Here is a 20,159-nt window from a genome sequence, read left to right on the forward strand (position 1 = left end):
ATTTCTTCTTTTTCATTCACTATCAAGCCACTTCTTGGTTGAAACCTTGGCTTCTGTGCCTTTTATGTGAAAAGCAGGCAGACTCAAATGATCATTTTAAGGAACAGCTTGAAGAAAAAAAAAAAAAAAAAAAGAAACATCTGCACTTCGTATCGACTTGAACACCTCTACTTTGTGCTGTAGTTTCAGCAGAGGAAAAGGGGAAAAACACAGTGACAAAATGATAGACATGGTATGTCACTTCATTTTATTTCTATTCCTTAAAAAAAAAAATAATTAGTGCAACTTTTCTGTAACTGAGCCTTTACAAGGAAGAAACATTTCTGCAGCATTTCAGAAATCATTTTGGCCTACAAGTAAAAAACTCTTCTGCAATGTCAGTTGCAACATGTCCCTGAGACCACAGCCTTCCACACATTTCTCAATTCAATTATTTAATTTCATTTTTATTTACCTTATATGGAGAACTATTTTTCACAATAAAAAACATTTGCTGGATATGGAAAGCACACTTTTCACTTATGTATAAACAAAAACACTGAAGTTTTGAAGCTTTTAGAAGTAATGTTCAGGCAGCTGTATATGTCAGTATAAACTGAATTATGATGTTTACATAATGCAACCTTTATCAATACTTAGAAGAGTAAATGTTATGTTACCTCTTATAACCAACTAGTATAGGAAAAATTACTAAATCTTTTCTATATGTTAATTTTTGAGGGGTCTTTCCTACCCTTTTCCATCATCCCTTGCTACAGTTGCAAAACACAAGTCCCTGACTTACAGAACGGTGGGTTTAGCTAAAAAAAAAAAAAAAAATAAATAAATTAAAAGATGGAAGGAAAGAAAATAGGAAATTTAAGGCAAGAATATTTTGGGACATTTACCAAGCAAGATAAGAGGAGACAAGACACTTGAAAACACCTCAAGTTTCTAGGGAGAAATGAAACACAGATTATTACAATAAGGAACTCTGAGGATATGTACTGAACTCATAGCAGTAATGTGACACACAATCATGTCAATATATAAAATTAAAACAATTCGTTGTTCTATACACATTCCCATGGTGCTGCCACTGGAATTTAAATGATAGCAGGCACTGGAAAAGGTAAAGGAAAAAAACAAAAATAAAAAATTCAAAAGACCATCTATGACTCTCCTGAAGCAGCAACACTATTTGCATGGATATGTTCAAGGAAATAACTAAACTGTTTTTAATCAGAAAACCCTTCAACAATTATACATAGTTGACTTTGTACTTTGGTCAAGTAACACTAGGAAATACAGAATGTTATCAGTGCAAAATACATTTTTTGTATGTTTCAAATGAAATGTAAACAGTGGTGACTGGCAAGTAATATGAGCTTGAACAGTAAATAGCACAGGAGAGTGCTCCAACTGTCAGTATAGCCCTGACAGTAACCTCTCATTAGTTAAGCAGTACAGACTAATGAAGACTAAAATACCAACAAATAAAGTTTTTCTCTTGTCACTGAAACGTCACTTGTGCCTCCAAAGATGAGAGAGAATGCACTAATCCAAACCCATGAACTACTGCTAGTTGCTCCAGCACACTTTTAGCAGCCATTCAAAAGAATTAAGAAGCAAATTTATTCCTAAAACAAAGGTAGAAAAAACACAGAGGAAATATTAACAAATAATTTATGACAAAGTTGCTCAGTAGAAGTTATTACTAAACAGAAACCACCAGTTTCAATAAAGCTTAAATTCAGTCTCCATTTCAGTTTGAATGGCACTGAATAATTGTCCATTTCAGGCCTTCTAATACATGAAGTTAGCATATACCCAATTCTGTTACCTAGGAATCAGCAGGGGTCAGATGGCTACCCCAAAGTGCCTATCATGCCGTGTAGCAAGTAGACAACGTATGCTTAATTAAATCATATAAGCAAGCACCCTGCTAATTAAGCTACTGTCACAGCAGACAAATGACAGCAGACCACAGCATAAGAAATTAAGGCTAATGAGCTATATTGCAAAATCTCCTGATAAAATAATAAAAATTAACCTCTGGTTAAACAGTAAGAATCAATTTCTGTCTTTTAACAATCTATCAATCTAAACACTGTTTCAAATGTGAGCTACAAGCAGGATTTGTGTATTTCATGTCATTCTTTTTTTACCTCCAAAAAGGTTTAAAAACCATTAAAAAATCCCAGCCAGTACAATACAGCAACACCTGTCCCACAAGTGTTTCAGTGGTACCAGTTAGAATAACATCTGCCTGGAGTCAACAATCCTGCAACAGAAATATTTGTATGTACTTGCCTCCACGTGAACAAAATGTACAGTAGTAGCAGAATCTTTTAAGAAGGTACAGGTCTGACACACATAAGCATCACCCCAGGTTCATATTGCCTCTCCTGAAAGATACATCTATGCAATATAAATTTGCAGCTATTGATTTTTTAACTTAACATTTCCACGGCTACAGTACTTTTGTTTGTTTGCGTTCATTATCAGAATAGCTACCAAAGCTAGTCCAACCCCTAGACTTGGAGGGCCACAAGGACTGAACTCCTGAGCAATTCCAGAAAGGAGCGGGGCAAGTATACGTCCCACTGATGTCACAGACTGTCCAACACCTAGGAGAGTACCACTGGCCTCATTCCCACCAATGGTCAATTCAAGATCAATGATACAAGTACGACCTATAGTAGTTGAAAAGGCTAAGAATGTGGAAGACAAAATAACCATCCATATGCTCAGCGCTGACGCATACAGGAGCATCAACGTGCAGGTAAGTGTGCTAGAGTGCAACAAAATCCTGTAAGTGTTGTGCTGATAGAGTCTTGTTATTGGTCCAAGCAGACAACCAGCCACGACTCCAAGTGCACTGCTATAGCTCATTAGGTATCCAGCAAACAAGGGTTTCACCCCAAATCTCTCCTCCAAGGCCAGACTAAAATTACTATAGTACAGCAGTATAGCAACAGACATCAGCAACCGCACTAAAAATATATCCCACAGATCAGAACACGCAATTCCTTTAATCCTCTTCAGCACTGTTGCAACTTGGATCCATGGAGACCGGAAATGACCATCGCTTGCCATAGCTCCATTAGTTGCTGATTTCAAGTGCAGGTCATGCTTTGCTTTTGCTGAGAAACTGTCTGCTCTGTTGTTGCCTTGTTGATGTTCCCTATTGCTCCCATTTTCTTCACTCCATGGTAACATCCACACAAGACCTATATAGATCAAGAAATTAGCTGATTTCATTAAATTGCATTAACTTTACATGGAAGGTATCAGTTTGATTATAACAGTTTCCTTAATGTGAAGATCCAAATTTAAAAAAGGACTTAAACAATCATTTCACTTTAAACGACTATAAAGATTAGTGTTACTCACACTATCGGTTCAATTTCAAATTCTGCGAAAGCAAGGGAAGAAGACACTGAGATGCCATACTCACAACATATAAACATATCTAAAGGCTAAAGCCAAAATTCTGATTTCTAGTCTTCACTTCTGGGCACGTTAAAAATTCCTACTCCTGTGTCTGAATGTAAAAGTGAGATATACGATACAAAAGAGAAGCACCTGGAGGTTAACTGTTTCAAAATTCCCACTCTTCCACACAGGTCGAAATTCAAAGGGTAGTATCGGTATACAGAACACGTATGCCATAGATGGTAAACACACTATGAATTCAGGGTACAACAAATGGCATAAAAACACAAAAGCGAGGAAGGAAGGGACCCAAGATGAAAAATATGACATCCAACTTACCAGCATTCAGAAGGAAGATAGAGGCACAGATGAAGGACGTTTTATAAAAGCCATCTTCCAACTCTGTAAGATAGCCACCGACAACTGGCCCCAGAATGAAGCCCACACTAGAGGCTGCATTGAAGCGTCCCATTACTAAAGGGCGATCTCTCTCAGAAACCAAGTCAGAAAGCAGGGCTTTAGAGATGGAGAGTGTGTGTTTGAAAATACCTGCAACATAATATAAGCAAAAGAATAAATATCTATCGTGCAGTCCAAAAGATTAAAAATGACAGAAGCTATTTGAAGTATCAATGGTCAAAATCTGTATGATTATACTTTTAAGATTCCATTAGCCACAAATTCTTAAATGCTCGTGCAGCAGGTTGGGTGATGACCATCATCCTGCCGTCCAAGGATTTGGACTGAGGAATCTAAATTATTCAGGCATCTGTCTCAAAAATGGTGCTCCTGCAGAAGGAAGTAACTGAGTGCTGAAGCACATTAGGAATAAAAAAACCCGCTAAAGTAGGAACTCATGGATGGGTAATGGTGGAGTAGGAATAGCTTGCTCATTTATGAACATAGCTCTGTACCAGCTTTGCTGAGTATGAGATTGTAACACACCAAATTCATTGTGGGTGGCAAAAGAAAGGCACAGAAGGGTAAGCATACTGCAGGAATATTAACAATGCAATCTTTTATATTCCTTCCCTCTGACGAGGGCAATGCTGTCACAGTGACAGTGCTGTTAGCATTAAAAAGTATTACCTCTACTAAGTAATCAAATGTTAAACCAACTAATTCATTAGCAAACTGTCTTTAAATGACGAAATATTAACAGTTCCTAAACCAAAACTATGGGCCACAAAAGTGCCCTTTATTTGATATGTAATAGCAATGCTAATTATATCAGAATATATGCAGTAGATGTTCAGATATGTTAATAACTCCGATACAAACCCTGGCACAAACTTATCTCAGTGCTGCAAGCATACATGCATTTGCGCAACAAAAAGTTGAAGCAGTGAATTCAAATTTCAGCCAAATCTTGCACTATCACTTTGAGATATGTTTTCAGCACTAATGCACTTATCATTCCATTCTCCATTGCAAGTGCAGGCCACGATCTCCAGCAGTGACTTGTTGTGACTAGCCCTACAATAGCCTCTTTCAGGGTATTGCTGCGCTCCTGGTCTCATAAAAGTTGCCAGTCAAGGTGCCATAAAATTTGTGACAGTTGTTGAATATACATTTGTCCTGGTTTCAGCTGGGATAATTTTCTTCCTAGTACCTGATAAATTGTTTTGGATTTAGGATGAAACTGATGTTAGTAACTCGCTGATGTTTCAGCTATTGCTAAGTAATGTTTACACTAAGTCAAGGACTTTTCAACTTCTCACCCCACCCCACCAGAGAATAGGCTGGGGGGCACAAGAAGGTGGGAGGAGAAACAGCCAGGACAGCTGACCCAAATGGGCCAAAGGGATATTCCATACCATATGACATCACGCTCAGCATACAAACTGGGGAGAAAGCTGGCCAGAGGCCGCTACTCGGACACTAGGTGGACATTAATTGGTGGGTGGTGAGAAACTGCAGTATGCATCACTTGTTTTGTATCTTCTAATTATACTATTATTCCTTCCTTTTCTGTTCTATTAAACTGTCTTTATCTCAACCCATGAATTTTACTTTATTTTTTCTGATTCTGTTCTCCATCCCACTGGGCAGATGGGGGAGTGAGCGAGCAGCTGCATGGTGTTTAGCTGCCTGCTGGGTTAAACCACATTTCAAATTATTTTCAGGAAAAAGTCCAAAGAATACTTGATTTGTAGAGATTTTTCCAAAATGCTGTTTACTCACCTACAGGGACTCTAGAAATAGCAAACAGGAACACAGTGGTGGACGTTCCAAGAAGGAAGTAACCCAGTGCACTGAGAAGAATACAAGCAAGCAGGGAATACCGCCTTCCTACTACATCACTCCAGCAGCCCTTTCACAAAGCAGGTAATTAAGATTAGCTTTTTATAACATTTAACTATATACAGTGAACAATCAGTACATCTAAATTAAATTGAGACGAGAGATCAAAGGACTGTCAATGAAAGCTTAGTAAGATTATTACACAACATTCCTAGGCGCTCAAAATGTGGAAGTCACAAGCAGAGTTCTGCCCTGCCAGCAGTGCATCTGCCGAAACTATGATTCCATTTAATGTCATGCACAGAGGTTTTTAAAAAATAATTTCTCTCTTTGAAAAATAGTCCTGCAATAAACACCACAACATATTAGTAGTAGGGGCCCTCTGAAAAAGTTGTCACAATGAACCACAAACGTTTGCTTTGCATCAATGGTTGCTATGTATTATATGCTTGTTGAGCATCCTAAAAGGAATGATCTTAGCTATGAGGAGTTTGTCATCTGAGTGCAGACAGGTAGGTAGTAGTAATGAGAAGGGCAAACAGTAAACTTGCATTTAGCATGCTTACAAATCAGCTGGATTCCACAGAGGAAACAGTTTTTTAAGAAAGTAGTCAATGGTCTTGCAGTTCAAAGAAAATGTCACAAGATTATAGAACCAAAATTACCCCAAGTGGCCTGGATAACAAACGCTGAAACCGTTTTCTTTTTTCATGAGACACTCAAAATCTGCTCTCTTGGAAGCTAGGAGGCACCAGGTTAATATTAAAGCTGCCCCTGTCTAAATATGGGGATCTCAGTTACTGATAGTTAAGCACGCATTCAAGAGGTTTAGTCTTTGCACTCCTGCTTAGAGTAAGATGTAATAAATCAAAAGCTAATACAAAACAAAACCAAACAAAGCTCAAAGACATAATGCACGAGTTTAGGCCATAAGGCAAATTATAAGGCACTGCTCATTAAGCAGAGAAAGCAAACTCCAGGTAACAGGCTTATGAAGAGCTGACTCATGAGACTGCTTTTTGGACAGGCTACAGCACTGAAGGAAACTGCTTTACTAGCACCAACATTCAAGAGAACCCTGTGTGACTGCAATGTGCTCAGTAACGTATCTGAGCACAAATCTGGATTCTAGTTTTTGTCTAAAGACTGTTTTCCGTTTAATTCTGTAAATTCTGGCAATTCCCTATAAACTAAACATTCTCCATACCACCTAAAAACTGGACCCTCCAAACAAAAATGCTTCTATGAACACTGTAAACATTTTAAAAATGTCAAGAAACACTATTATTAACCTCTTCCTTTCCCCCTAAAATCCACAGAAATACGAACATAACTAGGAATGCAGTGTTAGAACTCACCACAAAAGTGCTGGAAAACAGTTGCATTATACCATAGAGAGATCCTAAAACAAACAAGTAAAATAACAATGTTTAAAAGTAAACTTGATTTTTTAAAAAATGAAAACTTCACAAAATTTTAAATGAGAAAACATGACAGAAGTTCTGGGAATAATTTACTAGAAGAACAGGAGGATGGAGCAGAACAAACCAAGGGTGGAGTTTAGCAGATAACCAAGGAAATAGTTTCAGGAATGACAAAAAAAAAGAAAAATGGTGAAAAATTATGAAACTATGTAATGCAGAAGGATGTTACCCTGTATGTTGCATTAAACAAAACAGATCTTGGTATTTATAATTGCTTTCTCAGAATCAGGAGAGAATGTAATTACTGGGAGGCACTAATTACTTTCCACTTGACACTTCCAACATATTGCAAGGCTCTACAGAAGCCCTGAAGAAACCACAGACCCTATGTTTTAATTTTGGAGGCTAGTTTAGCAGCAGTTAGTGACAGAAGAGAAGAAGCGAGAAACATGTGCCAGCCTTTTTCATTTATAAGACCAAACTTCAACCTCCTTTTTTTTTAAAAAGTTAAAAATCAAAGCAGACTGTTGAAATGAAAACATAGTTTTGATTAATTGCTGCTTCAAATGGTACTCTGTCAACGCCGAGTAGAACCAAAATTATTTCATGAAAAGCACTAAATCTTATTCAAAATAAAAATGCAAATTAATAAAAAATTGAATAACAGAGCCCATGTCAACCACACAGAGCTATGAAGAATATCATACTTTTACCATTACAAACCATAAAGACCACCATAAAATATAAATAAGAACGTTAGAACCACAGAACTTACCTTACTACTTCATTTCATAAGATAAAATTCCTAAGCTTTTTGGATTTTACAATTTTACAAGATATTTGGATTTTACAATTTTACAAGAATTTACTTGTAGTCACTCCTTAAAGATAGTAAATATTTTGCCAAAAGACAGTTGCAAGGAACTTAAACTGGGATTACTCATGGGCTTCGGAAAGCTCAGGAGAACCACCTGCAGAAGCACTGTTTGCAAAGTCTGTAAATAACAATAAAACTAAAAGCAACACCTCTGGCTCCCAGAGTTGCTGAGCTGTGAATTCTTGGGATGCTGGAAAAGCATCTGCACAAGTATTACTAAAAGACTTCTTTGTTCTTTCCAACAGTGCTTTTTTCCAAGCACCTGCTTTTGGCTACTGTACACAAGTTTGGGCAGGTCTTTGGGTCTAACACAGCATGGCTGCCCGTATGGTTTTACTTGGATATTTGCCTTCCTTTTTATTATGCTACTAGCAAGAATTATGTTACAATGTCCCATTTGCAATAAGGTATAATCCAGGTCATGTCACATTATCATATTCTTTGGTAAATTAATCAAGTACTGCAACTCACCTATTATTCCAGCAACTGTATGACTTGCTCCTAGAGATCTGATATGAAGGCTCATTAAAGGAACAACCATGCTCACACCAAATAAATCCTGAAAAGAAGTGAGGAAAGTTTTAATAATTGATCACTTTCAAAAAGATGATGACAACCTGGCTTAATAACAGTCAATATATTAAAAAAAAAATATTATTTCCACATCAACAAAGATTAAAAGAATTATTTTCATGGCCAATGTAGTTTGTTGTAACATCAACAATGCATCCACCATTTACAAAATTACAAAATCACGTAAACTAAAAAATAAAGGATTGCCTCACAGAGGAGTTTAAACTTTGAAAATTGCAATCCTCTTTCCCCCTTTAGATATCATTCTGAAGATATATATTTAAACATTAAAGATTCCTTTAATATAAACTTTATCTGGTTTTTAAGAAAAGTACTTGGTACCAGTAGTTTAAATTCAAAGTGGTCTTTAATTTCAATCACCTAAAAATATTTTTTACTTGTGCAAAGACAGCATATTTGGAAAATATACAGTATTTTAATCTTGACTACAATGGGAAAGAAGCTATGGTAGGTCTGAGTCTGCCTATAAACTGCCTTTGTGTATACCTTCAGAAGTATACTGAATACAGAAACATGAAAAAAAGAAAAAAAAGCAAAGCATAAGTGAAAAATGTTTTGTAAGAGCCAAGGCCAAAGGAACTGCCCATCCTAAACAGTAGAAAGATCTCCTACTCATTCCTTTTGATTTTTTTATCTTTAGTTAAGCTTAACCACATTGACCCCATAGTTCTTTCATTACTACTACCTGGCACAGCATACAGTGTCCTATTTCAGAGCAGAACCTGTCAGAGCAAGAGCACCTTTTATCAGCGATTGCTTGAGCTGAACTAGACAAGCCCTTCACAGCATGCCCAAAACCTGAATAATTTTAACAATGTGTATCACTAATTCTCAGTCTGTCTTTAACTGTCTTTTGATGGTTGAAATTGAGACTTAAAAGGTTAAAATAATTATTAAACATGTTAACATGAGCAAACAGAGCACAATACCTAGGGGTATCTTCAACAATACAATCTTAGGTGTCACTTGCAAACCTGAAGAGAGGTTCGATCGTCATGCAGGACATTGACAGAAGCATTTGAAAGGCCAAGTCTTAGAACATACCCTGGTAGTACTGGACTGGTCACAGGCACGTAGGTAGAGCAAGACCCATTGACCACTATCCTGTGATGCGTGTTTATTTCTCATTTCACCTATAATTTCTTATTTTGAACGACAAATACCCGGTATTTGCCTGCTTACAGGAAGCTTGCATCACAGGCAATGGCTCTTTACTATGGTATTTCAGTTCACTTTACATCCTCTAAAAGGCCGCTCATTTGTGCTTATTTCAGTAGGTACTCCCTGCTTGGTGTCAGCAAGACATTAGAGGGGTGGAGAACCACAGCGCTTTAAAAGTTAGCTAAGAAACAAAGCTTGTTCAAACACACCTTTTCCTGCAATATTTATTTGCTCCAGGACCCAAACCAACTAAACTGTTTCTAGTGCCCAACCTATGGGTAGGTAGGACAAAATATCTACATTTCACAGTGCAATTCTGTATTCATTTTGTTTTACCTATTTTGTCCAAGTCATCCCTTTTTAATTTTAAATCAAATGACATTTTCACAAGGTTCACTAATCACTACACAACACAAACCTTCTTTAAAGTCTGCACTCCGTGTTCTTTCAGTAAGGGTTTTTTTTCCCGAAAAAGCATTTTTTTAAATTTTTTTTTCTTCGGTTTACACCAACCACTGGTATTTCAAGTAAAGAAAGAACAGCTTTCTGACAAGCACAAGGCAAGACGTAGCTTTAAGGTTGCTGTGCTTTTAAATCATAGCTTTGCATCAAACCGCTCCAAGGCCTCCACAGACAAAACATGACAGCGGCTGGCTACAAACCACACTGAAACTGCGAAGAGGCAGTGGAAGCGATGCACCCCAAAACCCAGCTGCCTTATCTGGGCTCCAATATGGGGGGCTCCGCAACGAGCCGGGGCCGGTGGGCGCCCCCAGGATTCATTCAGCCAGGCAAAGGACACGGGGGAGGCTGGGGGGGGGGGGGCTGTGTGTTCGTGGGGGGCTGTGTGTGTGTGTGGGCGCCTACCCGACCCCAAGCTGTGCATCTCCTGACAGCCCTGAGGGGACCTCCGGGCTGCGGGCCCCCCCTCCCGCCTCCCCCAGCGGCTGTGGGCCGCGCCGCGGGCCCTGCGGGGCGGGAGTCCAGGCTTCCCTCCTCAGGCACGGCCGCCCGTCCCAGGCCGCGCCGGAAGGGCGCCGCCGCCGCCCCCCGCTTACCAGGAAGCCCACCGCGTAAAGGCACCGCACGAAGCGGTCGGAGGCCGAGGCCGTGCTGCCCGTGGCTCCGCGGCCTCCATCCTCCTCCTCCTCCTCCATCCGGCCAGCGGCGGCCGCGGGCCCGCGCCCCGTTGCGGCCGGCGGTGGCTCCGGGCATGCGCACTGCCGGCGGCGCGGCGGGAACATGGGGGCCGCGGGGCAGGCAGCGGGCGCAAAGCTTAGTGTTTTGTTTGCGTTAGCGAGCGTATGCTTCGTATTTCCTCTTGTTCGGGCGAGGTGGAGGGTGGATATGGATCCCTGCAGGTTTTGGAAGCCGCCGGGATCCCTGCCGCCCCCCGCCCCGTCGGAGTTTGACCTCTTGGCCTCTTGTCTGTGTTTGTACGTGGAGTTTTGCAACCCGTCAACCTCGGGGCTTGAGGCTCTGAGGAGAGCAGGTGGGGTAGAGGGGCTCTGGAGGCAGAAACATGCCCAAGGAGCGTGGCAGCGGGTCCCCTGCACCGTTCTCTTGGATGCTGTAGAAGGATGGCTTGAACCCGCGCACCTGAGCCTGCCTCCTTCGAGGGGAAACGTGGCAGTGTCCCACCGCTACGGCTGTTCTTTGGCCTTCTCACAGGGCTCAGCCCGGTGCCTTCATCAAGTGGTTTTGGTGGCAAAGTGTTTTCCTGCCGCCTTGTGCGGCTGGGGTGCTGCACCAGGGAAGGAGGACGTCCCTCCTGATGTTAGTACATGTGCTGCTGTGCTTCCATTACAGCCAGGGACAGCTGGGACTGTGGACGACTCTTACGTTATAATGTATTTGCATACAAAGAAGTAAAACAGCATTCTTCAGTCTCTGAGTTGTGCAGGTGGAAGCGACTGTCACATGCAAAATACCTTTATGCTGGAGGCAGGGGGGATTTTTTTTCTGTAGCTGTTAGGCCAGGGATCAATAGACAGGCTGCAGTTTTAAATACCTTTTAAAAAAAAACACTTTCTAAAATACTATACTATATTACAGTATTATATATAAGAATAAAATATTTTTAAAAAATACACAAGGGAATATGCTTTAATATGTTTTTAATTATCTGTAAGATGAAGCTTTTGAAAAATTATGATTTTTAAAATTTAAAAGTTAGCATCAGTTGAGAAAGTTTGAGAAAGACCAATGACTGACAATAGGATAATGTCAGTTCTATCTTAATATTTTCAGAAGAAATAAATATCACAGGATCAAGAGTCTTCAGCAGATTTAGGTCACAAATCTAAAAAGGGGAAGGGAATGTGATTTTCCTTATGGTTATGAAAAATTAAGCTAAAAAAACCCCAAAACCAAACCAAAACCAAAAAAAACCCAACCCCAACCACCCAAAACTGGAAGGGAAGACATATTCCTAGGTAGGTAACTTGTAAGATACCAAGGCAAAGCTTAGTCTAGCATATACATAGGGACAAAGATGTTATCAGGGTCTCCAGAATAACTCAGCTGTGTAATATCCCGGTGTCTGTGATATTTTATAGTTGGCTTAACCAATACATCCTATTAATTTAGCTCTTTAAGGCCACTTTGAATAACAGATCCTCTCAGTGGATATATATATATATTCTGAACATAATATTAATGGAGATCACAGTTGCATACAATTCCTCTGAAATGGACAAAATGGATACAAGGTATTAAAATATTAGAGCATCATGGGAATCGATAATACATTGTCTGCTCAATATTGCACTACTTTTTTCCTTGGTCATTTTAACTCTGATAAAATAAATGGAAAAAGCCTGAAGATTTATCAGAGGGAACTATTAAAACAGGTGGATCATTAAAAGATCAGAAGAATTTAGGTACCTTAGGTACCTGGGGTATAAAGCAGGTTGACTTTTGTGCTAACACTGAGCCCAGGTGAAATTTTTGAGGTTCAATGTAAATGTTAGTGTCTGCTATAAGTCTCATATTGAATTCCCTGACAATGAAAACTCCTCCTTAGTTTTGGTTATTATTTCAAACTGTCTCCATGCGGAATGGCTTGTAAGGCAGAGAATAACCAAACTTTTTGATGCTCCAATAACATTGTCAGTGCAAACTTCACAGAGGGAAAAAAATAGAAGTCATATAGGTGCCTCTTCTTACTTTTGTACTGACAAACTTGATAAGATTATTAATATGCATAGTGCATATTACATGATTACTTTTGCATAATATATAAGAAAAAGGAATTTATATATAGTAACATGGCAAATATCTCTGTTGCCTTTGAACTGAAGACAGATGGTTCCTGCTACCTCGGAGGTTCCCGCTCATATTCTGTCATTGCAATTACAAAATTTAAGATAAAGGCTCCCGAATAAAGAAATCTTAAGAGAAAGGTCCCCAAATAAAGTGATGGTATGACTGATAAGGAAATTGACTAACAATTAACGGAATGAAATACAATGAAGACCATTTATCACAGTCTTAATGAAATTAGATCCAGTTTAGTATCTGTGGGTGCAGAATTGCATAGTTGGCTGACTAAAGGGAGACTATCAATATAGTACATTTACATTACTTTAACGTATTTGACTTTAGTTGCTGCTTTAAGGTGTTTAACTTATTACTGGAGGATTCTTAAAGACAGTAGAACAATGCATCTTCAGAAATGGCAAACAGCACATGGATTCAGAGTTGTTTGATATGCCTCCAGACTCTTTGTGAATGGATAATCTTCCCTGTAGAAAGGGTATGTCTAGATGGTCCTTTCATTTCTAACCCCTTTTTCCATGACCTGGAAGAAGAGTTGGAAACAAAATTACTGACTTTATGGACAATGCTAGGACCAGGAAAATTATGCAGGGTACTGACATGATGCAATCTGAGTTCTGAGCTTTCATGACATACACGTATTCCAAGTGTAAGGGCACAGGTGGAAACAAAGCATGATGCTCACTTAGGGGTGCACCTCACTGTTGTGGCAGTTGGTGATTATAAGATGAACTTGGTAGTCAGAGTAAATAACCAGCAACCCTAAGTTTTTATTACAATTTGGTGCCCAAAACCTAAACTCCATCTTTTGGTAAGAAACAGAGGAACCTGAAGTAGAAAAGCAGGAAAGCTATTACTTTTGTATCAGTTATTTGGTCTGAATGCTAATGCAACGTTGTGTCTAGTTCTGCTGTCCTAATTGAAGATGAATGTTAAATAAATTGAAGGTTATGAAAAAAAAATATTGTAATGGCAGAAGGAATATTTCTTGCGGTGTTGAGCTGCCAGAGACAGAACTGTCCTCAGCCACCTTCGTGGGCTTTTCTTGCCTCAAATTATGAATGGGAGGAGAACTAGTTTGAGGGAGAATGTCTGAGGTTCAGTTTGCTGATGAAGAGAAGGGGCGAGGGTTATGCAGCCCTTTGCTAAAAACATCCGTGGTGGTAAATGCTTGATGTCACCTGCCAAGCAAGGGCTTGAGGGATTGCAGCTGCCCTTCATCAGCCAGCTCTGTGGCTGTGTGTACTCCAAGCCATGATAAAGTGAAAGCAATGATAGAAGTCATCTGAAATCTAACAGAGTTTTGAAAATAAAAGATCCTTTCATTCCTTCTACAGGGGAGAAAATTTTAAACCTTATAAATTCTTAAATAAAGTTTGTAAAATACTTTTGTAAGACAGATCTAAGACAACTACAGCAATTTATTGCAGTAAATGGAACATATTCTTGGATTCCTGCATTACAAATAGGTAAGGTCAAGACCCCCAAATGTCTAATTTGTCATCAAATTTAGTGAATCTAACGATGACTTATTTCATTCTGGTTTACCGCTTCAGATCATTAGGGTAACATTCAACAGTCATTTCAACTTTTCATATACAAATTGAGCCCAGTAGAAAAAGTTACAATCCAGTGGTCCAGAACATTTTAAGAGGTACTGTAAATGAACTTGAGTTTGGAAACTGCTGTTCATCTTAAAGACATTTGAAGTGTAATCTCTCTGAAAAAATCTGCAGATTTAAGGAATGTGGAAAGGAACCTTTTAATTGACTCCACCCTCAAAACTATAAGTGCTCATGTGCACGACAGAGGCTTAGAAAGCATTTTGAAAAATCTTGTTAAAGGAAGGAATTATTTCAGACATTGGGCCTAGTTTTCCATTTCTGGAGTTTTCCATGGCACCATAACTAAGGCGTGTAGCTTTCCAGGTTTAATTCCACCTGTGTTTAAGTTCCAGTTAATGTTTAACAGATAAAATAAATATGCCAGGAATGGTTTAGATACTATTGCTCCTGCTATGGAGCAGAGGATGGCCTGGATGACTGCTGTTGACTCCAGTTAATTTCCTGTCATACCACAGTACCCTTATTTCATAGACACGCACGCACACACAGAGTGCCTATGATTTTTTTAATTTATTTTTTTTTAACATCAGGAGCTCTGTAGAAGCTGGAAGCGTGTGCGCAGAAAGGGCTGGAGGCGAGTTCCGCAGGATTCCTGAATAAAATCTAAAAATGTGTACCAAAAAGTGTCTTGTGCAGTAGATGGAAGGAGTTCCTGCCCCAGAGTGAGATTCATAATAGCCTCCTGCTGTGGAAGGACCCATGTAAGACAGCAATAAGAATGGTGAAGAAAAGTACAATTCTGACTGTTTCTGGGTTGTAGGTGTGTAACTGCTTCCATGGGAAACTGCATGGAACACATCCTAAAATTAGGCAACTTATTTCTGTGAAAATTGCACGTCATTCCTTTAAAGCACTGCAAGGAACATTAATGGTGTTGGCCTGGCTTTCCTATAATTGTAAGAAAAGTTCAGAGCACTCACCAAGGGTGTAAGGAATTCAGGTGCACCTTGTTGTACCTCTGATGGTTCTAGTTTTCTTGCCCAACTTGCAGAGGCGTGGATTCACCACACTTTGTATCAGTGTTATGGCTCAATATCATGTCTTCCCATATTTTTACCTATTTTATCCAGTGTAGATTTAATGTAAGATATAATGCAGAATGGGATATATGAAACAGAGTGACCCACGCACAGTCATACTAAAGTTTTCTCTTCCTTTCTGTGGCTGAATACATCTGTGATGCTTTGTAGACTGTCAGAGTCCTGAGCACAGAGAGGGTATGAGGCAGGGTCCAAATGAGATACACAACCTGCAGCTTTGTTCATCTGCGTGGCTGCAACTCTGTCACATATTCCTGCAAATGCGTAACAATGGATCCTGGATACCTAAAAATGTGTAGATATAATGCCTCATAAAGAGGATTGGTCTTATTGATTTATTAGAGTTCCTGTTGAAGCTGTTGCTGGGATATGGGCTGCTTCTGTCCTTAGGTCAGAAGGAGGGTAGTTACCATAATTATCTCTTCATAAGCTTAGTATAGCTCATGTGGAATGAATGACTTCATGATACCTGTGTTCATTATGGCTTGATTTCATCCATGTGTAGAGGACTTACACTTTCTACAGTCTCTACTCGGGTTTTACACGAGCCAACAATGTGCCCTTGCTGCAAAGAAGGTGAATGGTGTCTTGGTCTGCATTAGGCAAAGCATTACCAGCAAGGCGAGGTAGGTGATCGTTCCTCTCTGCTCGGCACTGGTGAGGCCACACTTGGGAGTGTTGTGTCCAGTTCTGGGCTCTCCAGTACAAAAGAGGCATGAACATACTGAAGAGAGTCCAGTGAAGGGCCACTAAGACGATGAAGGGGCTAGAGCATCTGTACTGTGAGGGAAAGCTGAGAGAGCTGGGACTGTTCAGTCTGGATAAGAGAGAGCTCAGGAGGATCTCTTGAACGCGTATAAATACCTGAAGGGAGGGTATAAAGACAATAGAGCCAGGCTCTTTCCAGTGGTACCCAAGGACAGCACCAGGGGCAGTGGGCACAACGTGAAACACAGGAGGTTCCCTCTGAACATCAGGAAACACTTTTTTACTGTGAGGGTGACAGCACTGGCATGAGTTGCCCAGGTTATGGAGTCTCCAGCCTTGGAGATATTAAAAAGCTTCCTGGACATGGTCCTGGGCAACCAGCTGTAGGTGGTCCTGCTTGAGCATGGGGTTGGACAAGGTGACTTCCAGAGATCCCATCCAACTTCAGCCATTCTGTGATTCTGTGATTTGTGGCCTGATTCACTGTAGTATTAAGATTAATCTATCTCAAACTAGTTATTCCAAGCCCATTTTTAGTCAGTGAAAAAAAAAAAAAAAAAGAAAGAAAGAAAGGAAGAAATAAATTGCGCTTTTATGGCATGATTCATGCACGTTGAAGCAGTCATCCAAAAATAGGTCAGATGGACTGTGCTGTAGAAGTGCCGCCATGACTGTAAAGGAAACCTGAGGTGACCAGCTTAATTGGAGACGGCTACCCTGCAGCTGTCTAGTGTTGGGTAAGATGAATCCCAGCCAAAGATTTAACGGACAAGGTGTACTATACTCTGTATGTCTGCCCAGCATGCTGCTGACAATTGATTATGTGGGTGCAGTGGATAACATACTTCCCAGCTGGGGAAGATGAACAGGATGAGGATCTAAGTGAGCAGGCGAGATAAACCATCGCTGCTCAGAATGTTTCTCTTTGGCAGTAAATGGGCATTGAGGTCTCAGAAGGACTATGCTCTGAGGCAGCTGCTGAAATTATTTCTTGGTGTTGGTGTATAGTGAGACATGCAGCCAGTTCTAAAATGCTGTTTTTAGATCATGGACATATCTGCCAGCACAGATAAGGAGCTGCCTGCCAATTCCAAACATACACACACGACATTTACTCAATCACACACAAACGTAAACAAGCAAATAAACAACCTCCGCCTCCCATAAACTAATCAAGCTTTTTTTTTCCTTCAGATGGAAAAGGAAGAAAGAAACAGCCTGCTATTGTTTTGGTTTGTATTTTTCTTCTTTTCTATTTTTAAATCCAAGAAGGGGCTGAGATACTATATTGAAGCTGGAACTATTTAGATACATAAATAGAGTATGCAGATTTAGGAGTTAGTTTGGCCCTATCTGGAACTAATAACAGAAATAAGATCATCAAACTTTTGCCAGCCTTGTGAAATGAAATTGGAATCCATCCATTATATGGGGGCCTTCAATCTTCACACTATGGATCAACAAAATGAATGAATGTTGGGCTTAATTGGCCAAACTGGTTCTGTATTAAAACTGATCTAGTTACTTCGTTGTCATTGTAGTAGGGATAAATTTGGCTAAGTCACTTTGGTTTAAAATGCCGGGCTTTCTGTAGAAATTTAGGAGTTTTGGAAGGAGTTGGGAAATTATTTTATAAAAGATTCAGAACAATGATTGCTTTGGCTTTATAAGCTTGTTCTCATTTTCCCTGCCTTGAAACTTTCTCTATTCTATTGAGGAGCCTTCAGATTTTTAATTTAGTTGAAGAAAAAGTACCCTGAGACTTTCTATAAGTATTCAAGTAATTGATAACATGAATTTTTAAGCTGACATAACAAGTCTTAACATGGTTTTTGATTCTTTCCTGACATAGCCTGGCATAATACTGGAGATGTTGGACTATTTGGAAGATAGAATTGCTGGAGAATGTGCCATAAATATGAAAGAATAATTAAATTAGATCCTCTCAGGATGAACATGCTAAACTGAGACCAGAATGCGTGTACACTATATTAAAAATAAATGCTTGTACTGCACAGGCAGTGATTCAGCTGTCATTCGAATTCAGTGAAACTTTTAATGCAAACTGATTTCAGTGAAGCTACTCATGAAGGTAGGTTACTGTCATGCAGAAATGGGTTCACAGAGTCACTGATGTATTTCTGAACTGAAGCTGGGTAGGTGCAATAAGACTGAAACCAGTCATTTTATTTCTTTTATTATTTGTGCTTCAGTGGCTGAGTCAGGTGGCTGGAGTTCTCTTTTTACTTCTGATATAATGTTGAGAAAATAATTTCGCCATTGTGTGCTACACTTCCCTTAGCTACAGGTATGAATAGCATTGCATAACCATCTCTGAAAAGAGCTTTGAGAATTATAGAGTAAAGCATGAGTGTGAAAAGTGTTTGTATTATTTTCATGGTTGGGATTCACCAGCTTCAGGTTTGTCCCCTTTTGCAGTACTCATACATAATTCTGTTTCCAAACATCACTTTCTGCTATAGCATAGTGAACTGCATCAGTGACTATAAGGGAAAGCAAATATAGCAGAAAGAGTCTAACTGAAAATTCATTTACTGTTTTGCTTACACTGAAACTATGCAGTGCAAAAAGGCCACAAAAAATCAGATGTGCTTGCCTGTAAAGTTAGTATAGTATGAGGTTTGAATAAAATATGACTTGTAAGAAATGTGAATATGGTGTTTGACAGATAATGTAGCATTATTAAACCACTGAGGACACATCTGGTTCATCTGTCTGGAGATGAGGAGAGGTGGTAGAAACAGTCTTTTCCTTGCTTTCCTTGGGCACACTGGTGCACTATCCAAACGGACACTGGGATATTGGAAATAGGAGTCCCTCTGGAGACCTTAGTCTGTTGCAGTAAAATTTTGTGATAAACGTTTTCTGGAATAAACTGACTTCATCCTTCTCTTGATCCCAGCACTTCCCAGCATGGGAAGACAGTTAGCATGTTTTCTACTCTGGTGGCAGATAATGCCGATGAAGTTTCATTGGGTAAGGACTGCAGGATCTGGTGCATAGTATAAACTCAACAAATCTCTACAGAGGCATGCCCTGTAATCCACTAGAGATGTTTGGGAAGGCCTGTTTGACATGAAAAGAAGTTGTTGAAAAAGCTTTTTTCTTGTGCAGTAAGTCCTGGAATTTAAATATATTACCTCATCACCTTCCAAAATGCCCAAAGCACATGTATGGGAAAGTATAATCTTTTTCTAAAAAGACTGAAGTCTTTTTCATTAGGTGCTGGGGAGAATTATTAATTGCATGTGTTTGTGATATATGCAAATAAGGTGCATGTGAATAAATAAAGCAGTTAAACACTTAGTGTTGTTAAAACTATTACTTTAAGGGTAAGATGTAAATTTAAAAAACTAACTATATTTATAATAAAGGTTAGGATTTTTCAAGGGCATCTCCACAATGGCTTTGCATTTTTTTGCAATTTTGCAATTGGCTACCATGTTTTAAAGTTCCATAAAAAAATCTCAGCTTTCATTTAGTAATGTGACTTATAGTAACTTGCAAGTGTTGCGTGTGTTTCCTTCTCTACTAGCAGCCAAGGAAACATTCACCACCAAGCCTGAACTTTGGAAGTCCTTGCTGCTTCTGTGTGCTCTGTAACACAGTTCACGTGGATGGACAGAGCCATTGCAACTCCCATCTCTATCTCCACTGGTGTTGATGCACCAGCTGCAATAATATTTCAAGTCAATCCCTGATTAGTTAGGGGAAGGTCAGCTATTTCTGACTGGCCTTGCCCAAACAGAAACAGAATGAAGCTCTGCCA

At 39.5% G+C, this 20,159-nt stretch overlaps 1 protein-coding gene across 1 annotated transcript; it reads right to left on the minus strand.

Annotated features, from left to right (window-relative positions):
- Positions 1–1,590: 1,590 nt before the first annotated feature.
- On the minus strand, positions 1,591–11,087 carry MFSD9 (major facilitator superfamily domain containing 9). The gene is made up of 6 exons (XM_055802442.1): positions 10,776–11,087; positions 8,434–8,521; positions 7,020–7,063; positions 5,602–5,731; positions 3,757–3,966; positions 1,591–3,212 (listed from the first exon to the last, which is right to left on the minus strand). Exons 1-6 carry the CDS (start codon positions 10,959–10,961, stop codon positions 2,422–2,424), a joined length of 1,449 nt encoding a protein of 482 aa, XP_055658417.1. The 5' UTR covers positions 10,962–11,087; the 3' UTR covers positions 1,591–2,421.
- Between the last annotated feature and the right edge of the window lie 9,072 nt (positions 11,088–20,159).

Source organism: Falco peregrinus, chromosome 4 (genome assembly GCF_023634155.1).
Source record: "Falco peregrinus isolate bFalPer1 chromosome 4, bFalPer1.pri, whole genome shotgun sequence".
NCBI lineage: Eukaryota > Metazoa > Chordata > Aves > Falconiformes > Falconidae > Falco > Falco peregrinus.